Source organism: Danio rerio, chromosome 18 (genome assembly GCF_052040795.2).
Source record: "Danio rerio strain M-AB ecotype USA chromosome 18, GRCz13ab, whole genome shotgun sequence".
Taxonomy (NCBI): domain Eukaryota; kingdom Metazoa; phylum Chordata; class Actinopteri; order Cypriniformes; family Danionidae; genus Danio; species Danio rerio.
Genome location: NC_141038.1, coordinates 32,182,812 through 32,202,208, shown reverse-complemented (window position 1 = coordinate 32,202,208; position 19,397 = coordinate 32,182,812). Strand labels below are relative to the sequence as shown.

The 19,397-nt window shown below is 34.2% G+C and overlaps 1 protein-coding gene across 1 annotated transcript; it reads left to right on the top strand.

Moving 5' to 3' along the window:
* Positions 1 to 427: 427 nt before the first annotated feature.
* gins2 (GINS complex subunit 2) lies at positions 428 to 18,849 on the top strand. The gene is made up of 5 exons (NM_001024439.1): positions 428 to 546; positions 7,319 to 7,433; positions 7,514 to 7,613; positions 14,062 to 14,188; positions 18,491 to 18,849. Exons 1-5 carry the CDS (start codon positions 457 to 459, stop codon positions 18,605 to 18,607), a joined length of 549 nt encoding a protein of 182 aa, NP_001019610.1. The 5' UTR covers positions 428 to 456; the 3' UTR covers positions 18,608 to 18,849.
* Positions 18,850 to 19,397: the final 548 nt, after the last annotated feature.

The following is a 19,397-nucleotide window of genomic DNA, read 5'->3' as shown; positions in this document are numbered from 1 at the left end:
CTTTAAAATGTCTGGGTTGCCTGCACTTAGTGATTAAGTTAGTCTTTATTAGTTTCCTGAAGGGATTTGGTTATATCAGCATATCATAATTATGCCCTAACTAAAGTTTACCTTTTTTAGCAGTTTACAATGTTTTTTGTTAATATGGTCACTTTGCATAGTTCTCCGTGGCTGAAAGACAAACATTCAGTTTGTGCAATTCATTGAGACTTAGTCTAATTAATTGTAAACTTTTAGATTTGCTTTCAATTCGTTTTTAAGATTTTGTAAAGCAGTGGTCTTTGGTTAGTTATTTTTAGCGATATAAATGATATGAATTATAACTGCAGGATCAGGAGTGACCTCTAGAGGGCAGCTCTTATGTTAATTGTTGCTTCAGAGCGTCTCAGATTCCGCCCCTCCTTGACGTCAGAGACACATGTCTGACAGACGCGGGAAAACTTGTCACACAGCAGAATGGATCCAGCGGAGGTCGAGTTTTTAGCAGAGAAAGAGATGGTCAAAATCATCCCAAACTTCAGTCTCGATAAAATCTATTTGATTGGGGTGAGTCAATTTATAATCTACATCATGTAAATTGGTATCTATGGTGATTTCATTGTGCTAATAGTTCGCTTGTTCAAATGTTTACGAGTAAGGTTAACATAACATTGCTTAGCCCAAAATAATGAAATTCTGCCAGGCATGCTTGTGGTAGTCTCGACATGCGAGTTATCACCAATACAATACATCAACACAGATAAACAAACGATAACTGTTTGAAAATCTGGAATCTGAAGATGTTAGTAAATAAGTATTGAGCAAATCGAATTTAAAGTTGTCGACTATAAAATGCACATTACTAATTAAAATGAGTTTTGATATATTTATAAAAAAGGAATCTTACAAAATATATTATGTAAATATATAAGACCTTTTTCAGGATGTTAGCAAAAACAATGGTTCTAACGTATTTCCTGTTTTACATTTTTAATTTCTATAGTTTCTAAGAATCCCAAACCGCCACGTATTGATAAATAATGTTATTATACCAGTTTTAATATTAAGTTATGATCGAACTGCCTTTTGTTACAGTTATGAAATATTTTGATAACAACAGTGTTGGGAAGGTTACTTTGGAAATGTAATAGATTACAGATTACAAATTACCCTAACGTTATTTAAAATGTAATAAGTTACTGTAACTTTCGATTACTTTATAAAAGTAAAGTAACTAATTACATTTGATTACTTTTTGATTGCTTTTAATTTTCTAATAAACATTTTCAACTAAATAATTTTCAAGCATTTATACAGAGCAGGAGTGAGCTTACAGTAGCTCTGTTTACTGTTAGAATCTCAAAAGCTTTCATCACTTAAATAAAATTTATTTAATTTATTTAAATTTAAAGTAGAGCCACCACAAAACCAGACCTTATCACAAAAGCATGTTTACTGTTGTTACAAAATCACAATGTTAGTTAGTTGTGCAGGTGATTTATGTGGCATTTGCAATAAAAAAATACATCTAATTTTTGAAATTTTCATTTTTAAATCGAAGCCACTTAAATCCAAATCAATCACATCTTAGTGATCAATAAAACTGCCAATGAAACATATGAGGCAGAACTGTTCATTTCAATTATTTACTGTAAATAATATGCTGTACCAAACAGAAATAAATTATAGTACATAACAGCAAAAACAAAAAAATCCAATAAAACCAGGTGTTACACATTTTAAACAATATTGATCCGCGTTCTGTAAATGTAGCTTGTGTGGACACTACTGCGCTACTTCACTAATAAAATAGCTTCGCTACTGTGAAAAGCTATTTGATTTTTTAGCGACGCTACCGTCACGCTACTGAAAAATGTAGTTAAGCTAGCTACACTGGTAATGTGATAACATCACTTTGGCCAGAGGAGTCTGCTGGTGCCCTGAAATTCACAAATCGATAACTTTATAAATCATAATATATGATTAGAAATTTAAGGGTCTGTTTTTATTTCTGTACACTCACGATAACGACAAAAACATTTGCTTTTATAAAACAAAGAAACGCTAGCTTACATACCTGCAGATGCTTCCTCATGCTTTTCAATGGCAAGGAGGATTAGACATGATGCGCCCATGGCCATTAATTTGACAGTAGGGGGGACAATAAATATAAAATTTCTTATGAGCAATTTTTTAAAGATTTTTTGAAGGGGACACAAATAATACAGCCGAATTGTACTTATATGTCTCCGCAGTTAAAAATGCTTTTATTGTTCATATTACAGCATGGAGACTACATCATTATGGTTATTTTCAAAGTTTTTCTCAGGTTCAATGACAGCAAATTTTTCTTGAAAACTATTTATTGCATTGTTTGTTGTGTTGTTTACAGTCAACAGACTGACTCCTGAAGCCAAATAAATGCAGGAAAAGACATTTTCCATACTCATAATAACTAACTGGTTTACATTACACTTGTTAAATTGAGAGATCATATTGTAAATTGGTGAGCCTGTGAGGTTCATCTGCTAAACAGCCACAACTCAGAAAATATTTTTAAAAATTGTTCACCCCTAAAAGAATTATTATCCCTTCAATAAAGCACAACACCCTTACCTGACACTGTACATCTGACTGACCCTGCTCTGTCTGTTCCTCAATCAGTTCTTTCTCTTCTGCCTGTGATTGATAATGTGACATTAGTATTTTCATAAGCACTCATTCTTAAAGCCAAATTGCTTAATATGTGAACTTTTTGTACTTGGAGTTTAGCTGCACTGAAAAATAATCTTATGTCCATTTTCCTTTTCTCTGTCATTTTATCATTGAGGTAAAGTTGGTTTTATATTTGCACATTCAGTCTCTCATAATATTACCTCAGAAGAGTATTCATTGGAAATTCTAAATAGTAAAATCATATTAGCTGCCAACAACCATCAAAGTACAGCATTGTTTACAGTTAGTGTTAATATTATATTGGTTTACCTAAAGGTTCTATAAAGACGCTGCAACTGATACAAAATACAGCAGCCAGAGTTTTATTGAAATTGAAGACACAAGAACATATCACAGCAGCATTAATAGAATAAATTTTAGGATTCTTTTATTAGTTTATAAGGCACTACACAACATGACACCTTTCATACTTTTCTGACTGCTTATCAAAATATAATCTAAACCGTTTGCTACGCTCTTCTAGCACTCGACTTTTAGAATTTCACTTTGTAAATCTGATGCTATCTGGCGACACTTCTTTTAGTTACTATGCTGCAAAATCTTGGAACTGTCTCCCAAATTAATTAAAAGAATCCCCCAGAATTTATTTTTAAAAAGCTTAAGAAGCACCTTTTTAAAATTGCGTATGAATATAAGTTTGTGAAGTTTATGCAATTTATCTACATCGTGTAGGTTTATGTACATATGCATGTACGGTGTGTGTGCATGTATGTAAAGAATATTGTGTGTGATTGTGTAGATGTATGCATATATGCGTGTACATGTATGCTTTTATCTGAGTATATATTTTGCTTTAATTGTCTAATATACATTATTTTGTATTTGGTTTATTTTACAATGCTTGTTTGTTGTTTGTGAAGTGCCTTGAGTTCCATGTATGTTGGAAAAGTGCTATACAAATAAAATGTATTATTATTATTATTATTAATGTTGTTTTGAAGTCAAACTTGCATGAGATTTCAGTTCAAATATTCAAAGTACCATGGTAAACAATGTATGGAGCTGTCACTGAATGAATGTGCGAATATAAAAACAACTTTACCTCAATCATTTTATCTAGTCCATGACACTGCAATGCAAGTTTATTTATTCTGTAGCACATTTTATATACAATGCTAATTCAAAGTGCTTTACATAAAGAATGAAAAACTATCATAAAAATCATCACAACAATAAAAACAAGGACATTTTATATTTTAAATTAATTTAGTCACCTAAGAACAGAACTGAAATTGATTATACAAAAAATAAAGTGGGGCTAGTTTGGACGTAGCACAGTGCTCATTTAGCAAATCCACAGATAAACAATATGCTAATTGTGGCCGTTAATGTAAAGTTAACATTATGCCAAGTCGTCACAAATGAAACAATGCACTTTGGCGTATTATTTTGCAGTGCGCCACTAACGTAAGCTAAACAAGCATACGTTAACTACATGAGTAATTTTAACCGCTAATACAGCAGATTCATGGACATTGGTAATCTGCATTTTTGCCGCAACTAATTTATAAATGATTCTGCATTAACTTTGAAGAGAATCGATTTATTTAATGTGATTAATACACCATACTTACTCAAATTCAACATTGACCTGTAGCCACACACCTAACTTCTGCGTCTGTCTGTCTGTGACTGTGTTGACAGGCTTCGTGTACTTGAGGAGTAGGTGGATCAAACCACTATGAGGAAGTGGGGGTGAACTCTTTCTAAATGCATTTTAAATAATAAATGCGGGGTTTTTTTCTACTTAGACAATTATTTTAGGTATACACACATATATTTTTCAAAACAGAGAGTGCGTTTATTTATATATATATATATATATATATATATATATATATATATATATATATATATATATATATATATATATTTTATTTGGTGAGGAGGACAATGAACATGTTCCCCCCAGGATTTACGCCCGTGGTTGCGCCGCAAATCAAAAGCATCAGAGCTTGAATAAATGGCCTTAGCAGAAGCCATCGTGCATATCAAAAACAGGCAAAGCAATAGATTAATATTATTCAACATATCACAGAGATTTAAAGAAAAATATTAGATGTAACCCCATTTGTAATTTTTACCATTTTCAAAAGTAACTGTAATTTAATTACATATTTTTCTTAGTAACTGTAACTAGTTACTGTTACTTTTATTTTGTAATTAAATTACGTAATGGCGTTACATGTAACTAGTTACTCCCCAACACTGGATAAAAAGCAGGAAATGTTTATGGGCCAATGACATGACCACATTCAAATGATCTGTACATTTTTTTGATTAGTAGTGTGTATATCCAGCACTTACAATGTGTTTTGGTTCTTGCCAAAAAAAAAAAAAAAAAAAAAAAAAAAAAATATATATATATATATATATATATATATATATATATATATATATATATATATATTTACATACATGAGCAATTCCAGCGTTATGGATGTGACATTTGCAGTAAAATCTCAAAACATAAATTCACAGAGAAAGTATATGGTAACATTATATTGAAACATTTAATTATATTTTCCAGAACAACTGACAAAGAGTTATGAGATCAGAAAAAGATCAATCTGTAAAAAAAAATTTATACTTTAAATGAGGAAAATAAACAGGCGCTATGTATGTGACAAAAAAGTTAGTGAGTTTACAGTATACAACATACTTTGTAAAAATTTTGTAAATTAATCTCAATCCAACAGAAATAATGATAATCAAAAGGAGAAGAGTTGGCTCAAAATAGTACTAAAACTATTGATTTGATTTGACATTTTTGCATTTGTGAGGGAAAAGCTTTGTTATGGATGTAACAGATGTGACATTGGCACTTGTGATTGATTTTGGTGAATCAAATATAATTATTTGAGAACATTCACAGAGACATTTTTGAGTATTTTTAAAGTGCTGTAAAGTACCTGCTTGCACAAAAAATGAAGAAACGATTTTGCTATTTTGGCAAAAACTTTTCATGGCAAGGTTGACGTTTGCATGGAATTGCTCTCTCTCACGCACACACACACAAATAATGTGTGTCTTAATAGATAAATATAGTTCATAGTCTATGTTTTATACTAGACAATACATTTTATTTTAATCTCTGACAGTGTTAAAAGGTTTAATTACAGCAAGCAAAAGTACATTTTGTGAAAAGATGTGCGAAGCCAAATGTCTTGAGTCAATGCTTGTAACCATGTTTAAATGTTTATTCCAAGTAAGCCGCTTGAGATATTAGGGACATTCTACCAGAATTGTACATTGTCTGTCCCTGAAATAAAAACATAAATACAGTGAATAAAAAGTATTTTATTCCAAATATTTTTTAAAATGGACTGGATTTTTTGAGTTTTTCTGTGAAGGAATATGTCATTTGGTTTTCAGATTTTTGTTCTTCATTAAAAACTTTACAAATGTACAAATTTTACTCTGTACAAATTTACAGCGTCTATGGGGTTAAAAGTAAATTTGACATTATTCTTTCCTCTGGCTGCCGTCATCAGTCTGATAGTTTTGATAACACCATCATGGAGTTTTTATCATTTCAGCAAATAGGATTGTAATAAAGATTATTTGTTGTACTCTCTAATTTACTACACTTTAAGTTTACCCAACTGTGACGCCTTCCATTACTGAGAAACCTAGAAATGTGAAAAGGGTCCTTGTCCTCAGCTTTAATAGTTTTGTCATGCTAAAAACTGTTGTAGTAATTGCAAGTTAAAGTTGTTAGCAATCACATCAATTGATTAAAAACATGAAATTATAATTACATTCTACAAATAAATACTACAAATATATAATACAAATACACTTATAATTGTCCTCATGTTTTGGTCACTCCTGTTTGCATGAACTTTAACAAAAAAAGCGTGCAATACACCTTTAAGGCTATGACTCGGAAGTGACATCATTTGATGGAGAAGCTGACAGTGATCAACGATGTGTTCTATCATTGAGTTGTATGATTTTATGCTTGTTTTTGTATGATTTTATAAGTAGGACAAGCTTAAAGGTCTGGCCCTGTTACATTTTATATAAATATATGTAAATAAATATATGTAAAAAAATAATTATAATTTTTTTTTATAAAATATAAATTTATGAAAATATACGTTTCTGGTAGAATGTCCTATATACTTAATGTTAAATTCTTTATTCATATGGCTTATTGGGCGGTGGCTCAGGGGTTTGCACAGTCGCCTCACAGCAAAAAGGTCACTGGTTTGAGTCCCACCTTTTGTGTGGAGTTTTCTCTGGGTGCTCCGATTTCCCACACAGTCCAAAGACATGTGGTACAGGTGAATTGGCTAAACAAAGTTGGCTGTAGTGTATGAGTGTGTGTGTGAATGTGAGAGTGTATGGCTGTTTTCTAGTACTGGGTTGTGGCTGGAAGGACATCCGCTACATAAAACATTTGCTGGAATAGTTGGGGATTCATTTCTCTGTGGCGATCCATGATAAATAATGGACTAAATTGAAATAAAGGAAAGGGGATTAAGATAGCATGTTTTGTGCCATCTCTGAATTACAGGTTTTGTTTAGACCATACTTTTTTGGTCACTTACAGCTAGCTACTTGAGTATGTATCTGATTTATTGATTAATTTTTCCAGGGAGATTTAGGCCCGTTCAACCCAGGTCTGCCTGTTGAAGTTCCTGTCTGGTTGGCCCTCAATCTTAAACAACGGCAGAAATGCAGGATAGTTCCTCCAGAATGGATGGACACAGGTGAGTTTCAGTCTGTCTGTGCTGGGACACCATCTATTCTGAAGGCAGGCTCTAAACGCTGCTGATCTTTTCATTTTCAGACAAACTAGAAGACATCCGTGAACAGGAGAGGAAATTAGACACTTTTACTCCCATCCCAAATCCATATTACATGGAGCTGACCAAATTATTACTCAACCAGTGAGTATCAGATCTCCTTCAGCCTTGTTTTTTAATGTAATGTCAGAGTGTGTCTCATTGAGGCTGTTTACACCTGGTCATTTCATGCATGATGCATAATTGTGAAAACGGATCTATTTCTATTTGTTCATATAATTGTGTCGCCACTAAAATGACAACGATCTTTAAATCCTTCACTATTTGGGGTTCTCGGTAAAATGTGAAATGTCCTGTTATCCTCCTATGATTTGGTGTGTCCTGTGATCCACAGTTAAAAATATACATTTTTTATTTTGGTTTGGGGATAAAAACAACTGCAGCAATACTGCCTTGTACACTTTAGATTACAGGGCTCAACAATAAGGACTGCCCGATGGCCCGGGGCCAGCGTGTGAGATGCTCGGGACAGTAGACAGGATCGTTACTGGCCCGATCGGGCCACTGCTGCCTTGTTACTAAAGTTTAATTTTCCTGTGATTATTTGTCAATTGCGTGCAAATACAGTTTTAGAATTGAGAAACAGTACGTATTTTCCTTATACCACTTATACCAAACGTTCTGCTCACACAACCCCAATTTTGTACGACCTCCATTGGCTCCCAGTTGCTTATCGCATTAAATTCAAAATTCTCCTCCTTGCATTTAGATCCCTAAATAGCCTAGCTCCCTCCTATCTCTGCAGCATACTTGTCCCCTACACCCCAACTCGTTCATTACGTTCCGCTGACTCTGGCCTTCTCGCTGTCCCTCGGTACCGCCTCTCTTCAATGGGGGGCAGATCATTTAGTGTTATTGCACCCAAACTCTGGAACTCTCTACCACACTCACTCCGCTGACGTCAACTTTCCTCACATCTCAGTGTGTTGAGTTCTTGAATTTATATCGTGTCTGTGTGAAGGAGAGAAACCACGAAAGTGCAAGTGGGACCACAACACAGTACATTGCCTTCAGTCACTCAATGTAAATTCACAAACAAAAAAAAAACAAATGCTGGTTTTCTTGCAAAACCCTGGCCTATAATTGTTAAAATAAAATAGCTTACACTGGGTCATTTATGTTAATTTTGAAAACTATACAGATCTTTGATTAAAATGTTAAATTTTTTATTTACTTATTTTTTTGCAGGAGGACAAAAACTGCTTGTATTTTTATATTTTATAAGTTGAGTTGTTAGATGTCCGTTATTCAATAAATAGGTGTTCAATTTGTTTTTTAAATTTGTTTGGAGCCATTTTTCTTTCTAAACAGCACATATCATACCAAAACTGTTATATTTACGGAACTGTGAGAAGTTTGAACGGTTGCAGCCCTACTTTCTACAGTATATACAAATGTATGTAGATAGCATAATCTAAAGCATCAGATACACTGCATTTTATTTATTCGTTCATTTTCTTTTTGGCTTAGTTCCTTTATTAATTAGGGGTCACCACAACGGAATGAACCACCAACTTTGTTGGTGCCATCTTTGAAACGGCTCTCGGGCAGTATGCTCAAAATTGCTTGCTAAACTTAAGATTAAATTTCATATCAGGAGTCACCAATAAAATAAAACAACAACTACTGTCACTTTAGTTTCATTTCTAAACATTTGAATCACACAAAATCTGCAGAAACTCATGTCTGACCTAAGCCCCTTCCCCGGGGAATCATCAGTCTATAGCGATCAATAATTGGCACCTGCACTAGAAGGTGGGGCTTCATTCGCCATATTGATATACGCTTACGATTAAACTCCATATTAGGAATCGCCAATAAAATTAAACAAGAACGGTCTCTTTAGTTTGTATTTCTAAGTGTTTGAATCAAACAAAATCTGCAGAAACTCACGCCTGGTCTGAGCCTCTCCCCGGAGTATCGTCAGTCTATAGCAGGGGTTGAGAACCTTTTTTTCGGCAAAGAGCCATTTTTGATTTTTTTTTTTTTAAAATGCAGTTTTTTAAAGACCTATTGGATATAAACAATACAGGTTTAAACAACACCTTTATTTATGTACATGCACAACTCAAAAATAAACAAATATGAAGCATCACATGTTGAGCAAGTTTATGAACAAAGAATGGACAATTTATAGAACTTTTTCTTTTTGACATCATCATAAATGTTGTTTGAATTTTCATGCGTGAGGTTATAGAAGTGTAGGGTTCTATTTTAACGATCTAGGCACGAAGTCTAAAGCTATAAATAAATGAACAATAATAACAAAGTGTGGTCAAAAAAACTGAATTATATACTAACACACGTGCTATGCCCCATATGGTCCAAAACCCGACAGATGGACAAATCTTTTTAATAAAACAAATATAATGCGCATATAATAAATAATACTACTAATAGTTATAACATTATTAAAAAGCAAGTTGTTGTAAATAAACTGAAAAAAGCCTCCCGAGATAAAGGTATGAAGGTTTATATGTTTATGTAGAAAATTCAAATTTTTGTAATATTTTAATCCTTTAATTCTTTTTCAGTTGTACAGATATTTGTGTATAGTTGTACTTCCTTTGGTTTTAAGCAATGTGTAAGCGAGGTGGACACCTGACTCGCTCTGTGCTGGACTTTAGACCTTTCAGCTGGTCTAATGCTCAGTCTATTTTAGTTTCTCAAATTAAACAACACCAAACAATGTGCCTTAACACACCTGTTTTCTGGAGCGGAACACCCATGAGTCCACAAAGTGGCGCAAATGGATTTGCTTTTTAAACAATGCGGCAGAAAACTGGAAAATTAAGGTTGCGCTGGTCTAAAAATAGCAACACGTCGGGGCAAACACGTCTTGTGACTTATCGCGCCGGGTGTATGATAGGGCCCCTTAAGTTGTTTGCTTATTTCTTATAAATTTTTCTGTAAATAAATACAATAAAAAAGGAAATGTAATTTTATTTTCAATAGAAAACTGAGTGACATTTATAATTTTTTAAGCTGTAAAATATTATTGAAAGGAGACAGTTGGAGAGCTACGTATTTTTGGTCAAAGAGCCACTTGTGGCTCTCGAGCCATAGGTTCCCTACCACTGGTCTCCAGCGATTGATGATTGGCTCCTGTACTAGAAGGCGGGCGTTATTTGCCTTAAGGCTGATTTATACTTCTGCGTCAAACGCCAGCGTATGACGCATAGCCCTTCGCCGTGGCCGTCGCCGTCACTGACGTGCACCTCTCAAAAATTGTAACTACACGTCGCAACGACGCGTAGCGTAAGCTCTGTGATTGGTCGGCTTGGTAGCGCTGATGAGTCTGGGCGGGACCGAGAGCCGCGCAAATGGCGCGAGCAATTGTTTACAAGATTGGAGTCCCGTGAAGGAGCTCCCGATGGAAAGTTTTGTTTTGTGTTTACCTCATAGTTAAAGTTGTTGCACGTCCGCCGGTTCCTGCCTTAAAATGAGCGAGTTTGAGCCACTTGTACATCCCTGAAGTGTTCAGGAAAAGCAAAAAAGCAGCGAAGAAACTCGACACAGAGGAACATTTACACCTCACTGCCAACTAGCATTTCGGAAGTGTTAATGCAGACCGACAGAGACAGCGCGCAGAAGTATAAATGCACAGCCACGCGCGTTGCATGCGCCGTGGGTTACGCCGGTCACCTGATGCAGAAGTATAAATCAGGTTTTATAGCGATCGATGATTGGCTCCTGAACTAGTATGTGGGGCTTTATTCACCATATTGACGTTACACTTTTCTCCATTCACAAAGATACAAGTAACATGTCTTGTGCATTCTATAGTCTTTGCTGTTACGCTTTTCCCCATTCAAAGTAAACGAGTGACATATTCTACAGTCTTTAGCTGCTTTTCCACTATCGAGCTGAACTGTTCTAAGAACACTTCAGTATGGTTACAATTGTTTCTCCACTGAGCCTGGAACAGCGCGACACGATTACAAACCGTTCTCGGCCCGGAATTCTCTGCACGGTTAGACAACTGTGCTGAACTGTGCCGACAGATTCTGTGTGTTGACGTCGCGTAAGCACGCTAGTCATCAGACATCCACAAGTGGACTACACTTTATTTATTATGAAAAAAAGTAAACCAGGTCTAAACCGTAGAGTTTAAAAAGGGTTTTAAAACCATAGAGCAGTCTCTGGCAGAGAAGTGAAGAACTCCTCACATTCTTACGAAGATATTTTATTTAACTATTACTGTAATAACTATTAATAAGTATTATATAACTATTTTAAGTTATTATTTCATTGACATGAATACAATTAACCATGTATGATATAATTACTAACCCCTCATCTAAAATAATAAAATAGCCTATTGTTTTATTCATGGCTAGAGTTTGATTCATTTGATTGAAATCCTAGGCAATGAGACCTTTAATTCACCTGGTTGAATGTGAGTTTGCACGCAGCGCTGTATTTGGTAGCACAAACACTTGCTCTGATCCGGGAGAGAACTTTACCAATGACTACATGCGCTGCTGAAAGACTTTTTTTTCCTGCTGCGCATCGAATAAAGCAAAGAAAGACATGCTTAACATCATCGATGTCCACAACAACACCACTATATCCATGGAACATGAACTTGCCAACTCTTTTTAACAACGAGGAAATAATTGTACTTTTTAATTCAAAGCCCAGGCGGCTTGTTAATTTAATACCGGCGAGACCACCTGAAGGATTGCTACAGCGTGCTGTAATTGTTGGCTGTCCAAAAGTCTACGGTCGGTAGAAAGTGAACTCTTAATTTTTATGGACTTTGCTTGAAAGCTTTACGGAGTGGCACTGTATCTGTCCAAGGTACCGTTGTATGATTTATATTATAGCCTATATATGCACCAATAAACAAGTCAAATGAATGAATAAAAAAATATGGATTATTTATTGTCGGTATTGCTTTTACTCAAAAAATAACAGTACTTTTTGACAAATGTTTTACAAAAATAAAATGAGCAATTTTTATCATTTCTAAAGGCCATTTTATGATTTAGTTATACATAAGTTTGACATTTATGGGGGCATGTAACATGTTTCTGTGTTTTTTGTGATCTGTAATATATACTGGGTAGCTATGCAAATATTTTCTGAAACGTCAAGCAAGAATTTGCTTACAGCTTTTTAGTTAATTATGAAGACAAAAAAAAAATAACAAAAATAAAACGATAAAAATACAAAGATAAAAGAGCAGCATTTTGCTAAATATAATAGTCCTTTATATGCTTTATATCCTGCTTTGTGTTGTTTCGTATTAATTTTTTTATTTCACTTGCTGCATTCGTTATTTAACGTTTGAATACTGAAACAAATAGCAGCCATCACTTAAAGGGTTATATTTTACCATCAAAATGTAGTATATGTTAAATCATTATCAACTTTTGATATAAAACCACTGTGTAATTTGATTGATTGTCAAAAATGAAACAATTTAAGTGCTATATTTTTTATTTATGAAAGTGCCTGCTTCTGCCACTATAATACAAATGCACTATTATTGTTGCCTTATCATTGTTTAATTTTCTGTTATGTTCAGAGATTTTAAATATATTATTTATTTCCCCTCCACTCATTTTCAATCATCACGTTACATTTTGGTCATTTTCTCTCTAAATAAAATTTATCCAGAGCCGCGCAACATACCTCTAATAAATAAGGGTTCTGTGACATGTACCTATATTTAGCAGCCCTGTATAATGGAGGGGCTTAACAGTGTTTAGACACATGGTTGCTTTCGTTTTTATGAACATGAAAAAACTAGTTTCGTCTTAAATTTAATTTAAATTTAATTGAACAAAGGGAGCCGTTTACATTGTGTTGCCAGGGCAACTATTGATGCGTTTTGTGTAATGTTTTGAAAGAGCTTTGTTGCAGCACTTGTATCTGTGCTGTCTGGCTCGGTTTGGCACGGAATGGAACGGTTCTGCACAAAGAACGATTCCGCACGATAGTGGAAAAGCGGCTCTTGATATATCCTAATCTCCCCCAAGCAAAGCACTTTACCATTCTAAATGAACAAAGAGCTATATTTTTCTACTATATTTTTCTCTCCATTGACAAAGCTAGGCTACTACAGGTGTGATGCATCTCTGTTGTTAAAGCTGTCATTTTATATTAATTTAACAACATTCTGGTTTTATCACTTGACAAAAATTCAATGAAAAGAAAAAAATACACTTTAAAAATGTCTACAATTCCTGCTGGTGTCAGGACTCAAAGCTGCAATTTTTTTTCTAAGTGTTTGAAAATGAAAGGCCTGGTGCTGTGATGATCATAGCAAATACAACAGTCTGAATGTTCTTTACAAGCATTGTAAAAGTTTTAACAATCATTATTAACTTTTATTTTTGAAGTGCTTGTGATGGCCGTACCATGCATGTTCTTTATCTAAATACATTTGGTAATATTGAAAATCAGCATGTCTTAACTGTATTCTATAAAACACTGACACATGCTTATTGATCATGTCCATATATTTGCACTTGAAATTAATAATATTGTTTATTGTATATTGAAATATTATATTTGTGTTCAGTGCTGCAGATAACATTCCCAAAGCCGATGAGATTCGAACGCTGGTGAAGGACATCTGGGATACACGTATGGCTAAGCTGAGGCTTTCAGCTGACAGTTTCATCAGCCAGCAGGAAGCTCACGCTCAGGTAAAACCCCACAATTATCATGACCAACTGATGAGTAGATCAAAACCACTCAATACTCTGTCAGGTGCACAGTAAACCTGCACTAAGACTGATTTCTAGCTTCGCTTGGTTCCTTTTCACAAGCTTTTACTTACTGTACGTGGACAGCCCTGATTGGTGAAGGCTTAAGGCTGGTCATACTCTGCAAGTTGGGTTAGTTGCATGTGGTGAATGTGACGTTATCACAGCATTTACGGATGTTCACTTTGAGTGAGTGAGTGAGTGGGTGGGTGGGTGTGTGAGTGCTGAGGAAATTTGAATGTACAACAACTTTTAGAAATCCTAAACAATAATGTGAAGTCACTTTAGGTTTCATTTGAAGCTTTGAGGGAAAATATTGCATATATTTTGTGCAGAGGTTGTCCAATGCTTTTCTGTTGTATAAAAGTTTTTGCATTAAGCATGCTGTTAGCTTTAATATATAAAACATAGCTTAAATTAACCTTTAAATGCAAACAATTTCAAAAGTGTACTTTGAAAATATCCACAACCCAATAATATTATATATAACTAAATGCTTTCATTTAGGAACTTCACTCACTGACTTTTTCTTCAGCACTGTTTTATTGTGACATTTACTCTGATTCACCTCCTGTTATTACAATTAATAGTACAGCGGCAGGTGGGTCAAATAGCCGTTACTTTAAAGATGCTTCTTGATTTATGAATCTTTGGATATTTGGAATTCTATACATTATCTGAGAAGTTTGAAAAGACACTTTGGGACTTGGGTTTGCTATTATATTATTATTGTTATTATATTACGATGTCCATATTGGTTCTGCTTATTTTATGCACTGCTAATGATGTCTCATACGGCAATGAAAGCTGGTTATCATATTTCTGTGCATTCTATCATAAAGTTACTCAAGACAGAATGCTACATCTTCATTTTTACATTCTTACATACACAACTTTAGTAGGTTTAATAGGAATGTTTGTGTTTTTTATATAAACAAATCATAGGCTGAATTGTTTAAATTAATTGCAGTCTTTTTCAATTTTAGTTATGCAGATGTATTGAAACGGGATGTTAGTTCGATAAAATATAGAATAATCCTGGGAAAAATGCAAGGGTTGACATTTAATTTTCTAAACACTTTCATATTTCCCAACATTCAGTAAACAACAGCATTCATTTTAAAGTTGATTAATCGCTTAAGTTCAAAATGAAAAATCAAGCATATTTATATGGGTTCCAGCACACACAGGAAGGAATAAGTTATGTGAACGCTGTGATGTTGAAGAGATTATGCTTGGAAAAGATTAGGGAAAATGTAATGCATTTAAAATGTTAAGGTTTTAATTATTTGGTCAAGTGAAATAAATACTGTAGAATGATTGGAGAGATGGAATCGACAAATAATATAACATTCTGATCCACACTGCCCACTAGTGGTTGGCAGCATTTGTGTAATACAAATGAATAATAAATGAATGACACATATTTATTCATTCATTCGTTTATTTTTCGGCCTATTCCCTTTATTAATCTGGTGTCGCCACCGCGGAGTGAACCGGCAACTTGTTGGTTGTTAATTATTTACTTGATTTAAGGTTTTTTGTTTTTTTTAATGACACCTCTAAAATTTTGATTTACGATTAATCACAACTAATAGCACACAATGAAAGCATGTTTACATAGTAATTTTGTGTACACTGTTAATTAGTATACACACTGATGTGTGTATAAATATATAGATATTGAAAAGGTGTTTTTGTATTGATAGACAAATAATTATATTTAGCAATTTATACTGTATATAATTCCACATGTGTTAATTTAAAATTTTCATAGTCAAGAAAACTCTTTGAATAAGGAAGTGTGTCCAAACTTTTGGTCTGTTCTGTATATAAACGTGAAGTTGTGCTAGAAAGTTTATATACCCCTTAAAAATGTGAATAGTTTTAATAAAAACAGAAAGATAATACATATATTGTAGCTTTTTTGTTGTATTGTTCAGAGAATAGCCTGGTTTATACTTTTGCGTCAAGTGACCGGTGTAACTCACGGCACATGCAACGCGCGGAGCTGTGCATTTATACTTCTGTGCGCTGTCTCTGTTGGTCTGCATTAACACTTCCGAAACGCTGAACACATCCAGAATGTACAAGTGGCTCAAACTCGCACATTTTGAGGCAGGAACCGGCGGATGTGCAAAAACTTTAAATATGAGGTAAACACAAAACAAAACTTTCCATTCGGAGCTCCTTCATGGGACTCCACACTTGTAATCAATCGCTCCAACCGTCTTGCGCCATTCGCGCGGCTCTCGGTCCCGCCCAGACTCGTCAGCACTACCAAGCCGACCAATCACAGAGCTTGCGCTACGCGTCGTTGCGACGTGTAGTTACATTTTTTTTAAAGGGGTGCACGTCAGCCACGGCGTAGGGCTATGCGTCAGCGCCGTAGCATACGGGTACGTTTGACGCAGAAGTATAAATCAACCTTAAGATAATTCATATAAAAAATGTTTACATTTAGGTCACTAGACAAAACTAGCTGAAATAATTAAAATAAACACCTGCAAAATTTGACTGACCTTTTTTTCAATACTGTCTGTGATTTCCACTTTTTCAGCTTTGTGATCATGAGTTGGTCATCAGTTGATCATGAGTTTCTTGTTGTTCTAAACAGTAAAAGTGACGACTGCTCTTCAGAAAAGCTCATCTCCTGCAGATTATTTTGTTTTCTAGTATATTTTGCAGATTTGAACTAGATGTTAACATCTTTTATGTGCAATACGTTACTCAGGACAGTGCTAAATAAAAAATATATATTTGCCTTTGTATATTTGTGTGTGTGTGTGTGTGTGTGTGTGTGTGTGTGTATATATATAAATATATATATATATATATATATATATATATATATATATATATATATATATATATATATATATATATATATTTAAATTATTCACAATTTAACAAATTTTTCAAGGGGTATGAAAACATGAGCACAACTGAATATGTTCATATTTTTAAAGTGTACACACACACATGTACAGTTGAAGTCAGAATTATTAGCCCCCCTCAATTATTAGCCTCCTTTTTATTTTTTCCCCTAATTTCTGTTTAACGGAGAGCAGATTTTTTTTCAACACATTTCTATATTCAATTCACCTTTATTTGAATAGCACTTTCACAATGTAGATTGTGTCAAAGCAGCTTCACATATAAGATCATAGTAAAATGAAAACCGTGTCAGTCCAGTTTTCAGAGGTTAAGTTCAGTTCAGTTTAGCTCAGTTTAGTGTGGTTTAATATTCAATACTGAGTCCAAACACTGAAGAGCAAATCCATCTATGCGCAGCTCTACAAGATCCCGAACCATGCAAGCTAGTGACGACAGCAGCGAGGAAAAAACTTCACCAATTGGCGAAAGTAAAGAATTGAAAAAACCTTGAGAGAAACCAGGCTCAGCTGGGCATGACCATTTCTCCACTGGCCAAACATCTTGTGCAGAGCTGCAGTCTAGGTGCCGGAGGCATAATAGTTTTAATAACTCATTTATAATAACTGATTTATTTTATCTTTGCCATGATGACAGTAAATAATATTTGACTAGATATTTTTCAAGACACTTCTATACAGCTTAAAGTGACATTTAAAGGCTTAACTAGGTTAATTAGGTTAAATAGGCAGGTTAGGGTAATTAGGCAAGTATTGCGTTTGTTCTGTAGACTATTGAAAAAAATATAGCTTAAAGGGGCTAATAATTTTCACCTTAAAATGAACTTAAACCTTTAAAAAAATGAAAACTACTTTTTATTCTAGCCGAAATAAAACAAATAAGACTTTCTCCAGAAGAAAAAATATTATCAGACATACCGTGAAAATTTCCTTGCTCTGTTAAACATCATTTGGGTTAATAATTCTCACTTCTACTGTATATTGGTGCATTTCTATGTGTATTTAAAATAAGTGTGTGCACTGTGAATATATCTGTAAATACCAACTTTTACTTATACAAAAATACAAACTTAATTAAACATTAAACTGCACCATTCAGCGGCAAACATTTGTTATCAGATTTATGGTGATGAAAATTGTCACAGTGTCTAACAGCTGAAGTATACTTTGGTCTTGATTGTACTCTAGAAAAGTTTCATGCTCCACTATTAATAGCCACCTTTCCTAATTACAAGTGTAAAATGTTACTTAACCTAGAGTTAAAGCACGCTTTAGAAGTGCACAATGAATCCCAGTATTAATCAAATGTTTAACGTGATCGATTGATGGCCTTTCATTCTGTCTTTAGCTGGATAATCTCACACTAATGGAGATCAACACTACACGCTCGTTTCTGCTGGACTCTCTGAACTACATGTATAAACTGCGCTCAAACCTGCAGCCGGGCAGAAGTAAAGACTACTGAGACACGATCAGGTACTTCAGCCATTCCTCTCCTATCAACAGACTGAAGTTTGCTTTTATCTTCTGCAAATGATATTTGAAAGATTACTAAGAGCAGAATCTTTTCTCAAATAATGGCCACTGCTGGCGCTCGGCGTGTAAATAGTGACTGATGTTCCCTTAGAATCCTTTACTGTTTGTGTGTGTTGTAGTGTTTTATTACTAAAATGTTTATATTTGACTAAATAAATGTATAAACCTAAATTTATACTTGTATTGTTGTGATTTCTTTTATGAATATGTGAAACACCCAATGCAGAGACATCCCTCCAACACAAATTCACCAAAAGAGTTCAAGCTTTTTCAAAAGACCTGGTTGCTTTGCTTTATATTATAAGATAAACCGGTTTGGGGCTTTTATCCCTGGAAAATAGACACCACCTGGATTCAACTAAGCTTAACTAAGTTATTGAACACTAACAGATGCAGAGAGTACCTTCTCATTTCTTAAACCATCTGTAAATTATTGGCATGCATCAAGCATAAAAAACATATAAGGAGATTGCTAAAACTAATATTACAACTAAACCCACTTATCAGTGAGCAGGGCTCACATTTAAAACCAATCTTCAAGTTTCCTGACTGTTCCATGACTTTTAACTGACCAAAAGCTAAATTTCCATGACCTATAGAACAGAAAAGCAGGCATCTCATGTTGTGCACTGAGCAAAGCGTATTTTAAATCCATACATTTGCTAGCTTCATTTACTTGTTTACAGACATTTTTGGTATACAACAAGTATATTGTATTT

Coding starts and splice junctions, on each gene's coding strand:
- gins2 (NM_001024439.1), top strand. CDS start 457: ATGGATCCAGCGGAGGTCGAGTTTTTAGCAGAGAAAGAGATGGTCAAA. Junction 547..7,318: donor ATAAAATCTATTTGATTGGG/GTGAGTCAATTT, acceptor TAATTTTTCCAG/GGAGATTTAGGCCCGTTCAA. Junction 7,434..7,513: donor TCCAGAATGGATGGACACAG/GTGAGTTTCAGT, acceptor TTTCATTTTCAG/ACAAACTAGAAGACATCCGT.